General features: G+C 50.1%; 1 protein-coding gene across 1 annotated transcript in view; it reads right to left on the bottom strand.

Moving 5' to 3' along the window:
* Nucleotides 1-208: 208 nt before the first annotated feature.
* TEF (thyrotrophic embryonic factor) overlaps nt 209-4,648 on the bottom strand; it is a 24,665-nt gene continuing 20,225 nt past the window's right edge. The window contains exon 4 of the mRNA XM_008574120.1: nt 209-3,817. Within this exon, the coding sequence (XP_008572342.1) occupies nt 3,602-3,817 (216 nt within the window). The 3' untranslated portion in view covers nt 209-3,601. The remainder of the gene's footprint in view (nt 3,818-4,648) is intronic.

The following is a 4,648-nucleotide window of genomic DNA, read 5'->3' as shown; positions in this document are numbered from 1 at the left end:
TATAAGCAGGGCAGAAATGACTTCTGACAGATGACAAAACTGAGAGGTTAGGTGACTTGGCCAAGGACATCAGATTGGTGATGAAGGCGATGCGTGGGATGGATTCTAATGAGATACGTTTTTCTGGCTTGATTCTCAGGCTCCTAGGACAACAAGCAGAGAGCGGAAACACAGGAAGGGGGGAAGGACAGAAAAGACAGTCCCAAAATGCTCATCTCAAAATATTTAATTTTGTTTGAAAAGGATACATTCCCGGCTTCCCTCCCCACCACATCACTCCGGCCCACCAGCAGTGACACACTCGCACGCACACACGCACATAAGGCCAATGGGCTACGGTCTGCTTCTGCCCTCTCCAGCTGGGAAGAAGCAATTTTTTCCTTGCCTCTTTCCCCCAACAAAGGTAAAGGAGAGAGGGGCCCGCTGGAATGCCAGCTCCCAGGGGAGGACACAGAGCCCCACACACTCTATCACATCACATGCACTTAGAAAAATAAAACCAAGTGGTGTTCTGGCATCCCCAACACAAGATAGCAATATCCACCTGGAAGTCATCTTTGCCATTTTCTAGAAAAATTTATTGCACTTAATTAACAGATGTTAAAGGAGCTCTGGGGTGGAGCTTTACTATGAAAACCAGGGGCTCCTTGGCCCTCTGTGTTACAGGGAACATAGCTCCCAGGGCCCTTGGGTGGAGAGCTGCCCAGCACAAAGGGGCCTTCCTCCACAGGCTCTGTGCCTGCTGCCCTGCTTCAGGCAGGAGGATTGCAGGAGCCACCTGCCCAGGGCCACAGCAGCCCCTTTCAGCAGGGTGATGTGTACTCAGAGTTAAGGTTCACTGCTAAGTGCCTTCCCCAACCTCAGGAGCCAGATGGGCAAACCACATCCTTCGGCTAAGGGTAAGAGTGACCCAGGTCCTCCATAAGACTGCTGTCTACCTTGAAAACGCTCTCTCTCTAAACATATATATTTCTATCTAGATATACATTTATTATATGTATATTCTTGCAATGTTCTCGCTCATTCATGATCTGTCTGTTCTGCAGTTACAGTGAGGCTGCCTCGAAGCTGATGCTTAGGTAGTGAATGACACTTCCTGGCCCCTTGTGAACCCATGGGCCAAGTTTAAGTCAGCTTCTCTAGCCTCTGGTGCTTTTTAGATGTCAAAGATTTGAGCACAGGAAACAGTCTTCAACTGTTGGCCCCAAGATGGAGAAGGCTTAGGAGGAAGTCAAGGAGACTCCCATGACAGAAACCAAGCAGGAAACCTTCCACTTCCACAAGGACCTGATTCTTAGGCCAAGGGAGGAGACAATCTCACCTGTGCACTTTTCCCCAAAATGTCAACCTGTACAGACATCCTCCTTCCTGTCCCTGCAGGCTCCTGACTCAAAGGGGCTCTTTTAAAAGAGTCCAGCAGATGCATTATTTCCAAGTAAGCACTTTGGGAAGGAACCAGACACACACTGCCTAGGGCAAAGAAGGGGAGGGCACTGAACAGGCAGAAGGTGGGACAAAGAGGAGAGACACCAAGCCACCATCTCACCCACTAGGATCGGAGCATGGACATCATCCAGAAATTAAGAGTCCATCCTTTAAAAAAATAAAACTGGAAAAACACAAACCATACACTTTCTGGCCAAAGAAAATGAAGAGCTTTTAAGTGCGATGCTCTTCCACCAATAACAAAATGAGAACTACCCTCTCGGTGAGTAGCCAGACCAGAGGGAGAGTGCCCGGGTGGGCAAGCTGCCCGGGGCAGGACACTGACATGCTGGATGCTCCTGCCCTATGTTGTTACAATAGAGTGAAAAGTGTATACATTGTTTTCATAGAACCACAAAGTAAAAGTCAGGGGCCTGAAGGGAGGGGGTGACCTCCCTCAGCCTCAGGGACCCTTGTCAAGTCCCCAGAGAGGTGGGTGTGCAGGTTCCTGGAGGGCCGTGGCATTCCCCTGGGGTGCAAGTCCATGGCCAGTGGATGCTTTCCCAGGTCCTAACATCTGTTATGAAAAGTCTTTAGAGATTGGGGCCCGGGACTCTGAGCCACCACTTTAAATAAAGCCAGTGTTAAGTATGACAAAGCGCGCCCGTCATCTGTCTCCTCACCACAGGCTGCCCACCCTGAGCAAATAAACACCCATCTCAAGGGTGTCCCAACTGACCCAAATGAGCAGAGGAGTCCATGCATTTCCTCAATTAATCTGGGCACAGCAAAAGAACGAGTCCAGCCAGACATAAGAGAAAGGAGCAGCTGTGAGGCAAAGGAAGCCACAGCTGTGAGAATCCATCCATACCATGGCCAGGCTCATGGGGGTGGCCCCCGTCTCCTGGGACCAAGATTGAGGGGACTGTAGGCCTGTGTAAAAGTCCCAAGAGCCTGCCATCCCATAAGAGTTGCGCTGTGAACTCACAACCCTTGACCAGGTACCCTGTCCTGCTGACACCTTCTTGGCAGCTCACTTGGGAAGGATCCTGAAGCAAGAATTGGGAAGCCCTCTTCCGCCTACAGTGAGAGTGGACCCTGGCCTGGTCCACACTGGTGAGCAGAACAAGAAAAAAAAATGGGAGCCTCTCAAGGGACTTACCCCAGCTCTCATGACCACAGTGTAAGGGGGCTGTGGAAGCCAGTTTTCTAAACACCATGTGGAAGCTGTATCCTGGGATCCAGGAATTTAAAGCTTCCTAGATAAGGGGGGTTTTCCTTTTAAATCCAAGATCTCAGATTGGTTATTGGGTGAAAAAAACGAGCAGGCCCAGAATCCCAGTCTAGTGGGACAAATATGAGATTCAGGTGGCCTCCACCAGTGGCCTGGAGAGGAGGTGATGAAAAGGCCTCCCTCTGTACTGGCAGTTAGGGCACAGAAACGAGCCGCCCTGGGAGTCTCTTCTCCACAGTAATAGAGGCAGAGAAAGCCGACTGCCAGGGCCTCCTTCCTGGCTTCCAGACCTCAGGCTTCATAGCCACGAGAGGAAAGGGGTAAGAGAGCTAAGAACAGTTGGTGCACTTCTGCTGCAGGGCGCAGACCCAAGCTGTGCAGGGATACCACTCTTGTGGCCTTCCATCTATGCGGACACTAACGGAGGAGCTGGTGAGTCCTTCTACCCCCAAGGAAGATGGGAACGGATGTTCTCTTGAAGACTTTCTGGGGAAGGTGAGGTGCATGACACAACCCCAAGTGGAAATGTGCCCTGCTACCTGAGAAGACATAAGGGTGACAACAATCACAATTAATTCTGCAGAGACAGCCCTCGGCAGCCCAGGCTGAAGACTGAGGGAGAGTCAGGGAAGCCTGAGCGCCCTGTGAAAAGAGAGATTTGTACTCCAGAGGTCCCCTTCGATTCAACCAGGACATCCAAGAATAGAAACTAAGGCTGGTTCTCCCTCTACATAGATTCTCTTGCATTCCCTGCCAGTAAGGGAAAGTCGCCATGTGCGCTGGATGAGTTATAACGAAGCTGAGACATGAACGCTCCTGGAGCAGGTGCGCCGCCATGTGCCCATGACTAGTCATAAGTCTCCACGCATGTGTGGGGTTTCAGGGAGCCTCCAGGCAGAGCTCTGAGGTGCAGGCAGTGCCCCGCATCGGTGGGGGCGCAGGTTACAAGGGCCCGTACTTGGTCTCATACTTGGACACAATGGTCTTGCACTTGCCCACCTCCTTGCGTAGCTCGGCCACCTCCGTCCGCAGGGCTGTGTTCTCCTTCTCCAGGAAGGCCGCCCGGATGGTGATCTGGTTCTCCTTCAGACGCCGGGCATCCCGTGACCGTTTAGCTGCAACATTGTTCTTCTTGCGTCTTGTCCAGTATTTTTCATCCTGTGGGGAAGTACCCTCTGTGGGTCTCTCATCTTTCCCCACAAGGGAACCCAGTATTTTCCCTACCCACCATTCGTATTCCCCTCATAATTTATCTTGTGCAGATAGAACTAATGCTGGGACTTGGAGAAGGAGCCACATGTGCCAAGGCACGTGGAGAAGCAATGACCTTTCCTCAGGGGAGTGGATGAGAAGAAAAGTCCTTTGGTAGGTTACATGGTAGAGGGAACGAGACTCCATGTAACCACAATGTGCTGCTAGAGCATAAAGCATTCTTTATACCCTTGCCTCACTTTTTAAGCATTTTGGTTGTGGTTAAGCTCCTGTCCCCTGAGTTCAAATCTTGGCTCTGCAAGATTACTGGCTGTTGGTAAATTACAATGTGCCAATCAATCAATCAGTAAAGATAACCAGCAGTGGAACTATGCAACTCCCTTAACCTCTCAATGTCTCAGGTCCCTTATCTCCGCAATGGGGGATAATAAGAGTAACTACCTCACAGAGTAGCCTGAAGATTAAATGAGTTAATCTCAACAAAGCGCTTATAACAGTGCCTGGGCTACAGTAAGCACCATATAAATGTTTACCATTATCATCATCATCATTACTAAAGTCTCGCAAATCTCTCTGAGAGGAAGGTACAGTTATTCCCATTTTCAGATGAGTAACCTGAGGCATAGCTAGGCTGTAGGTGGTAAAGTGGGTTTTTTGTTTTGGTAGCTGGCCAGCATGGGGATCTGAACATTTGACCTTTGTGTTACAAGGCGGCACTCTAACCAACTGAGCTTAACTGGCCTGCCTTTTTTTTTTTTTTTTTTTTGTAAAGGGGGG

The sequence above is a fragment of the Galeopterus variegatus genome, unplaced genomic scaffold (genome assembly GCF_000696425.1).
Source record: "Galeopterus variegatus unplaced genomic scaffold, G_variegatus-3.0.2 Scaffold55, whole genome shotgun sequence".
Classification (NCBI taxonomy): Eukaryota; Metazoa; Chordata; class Mammalia; order Dermoptera; family Cynocephalidae; genus Galeopterus; species Galeopterus variegatus.
This window is presented reverse-complemented; position numbering and strand designations above follow the sequence as displayed.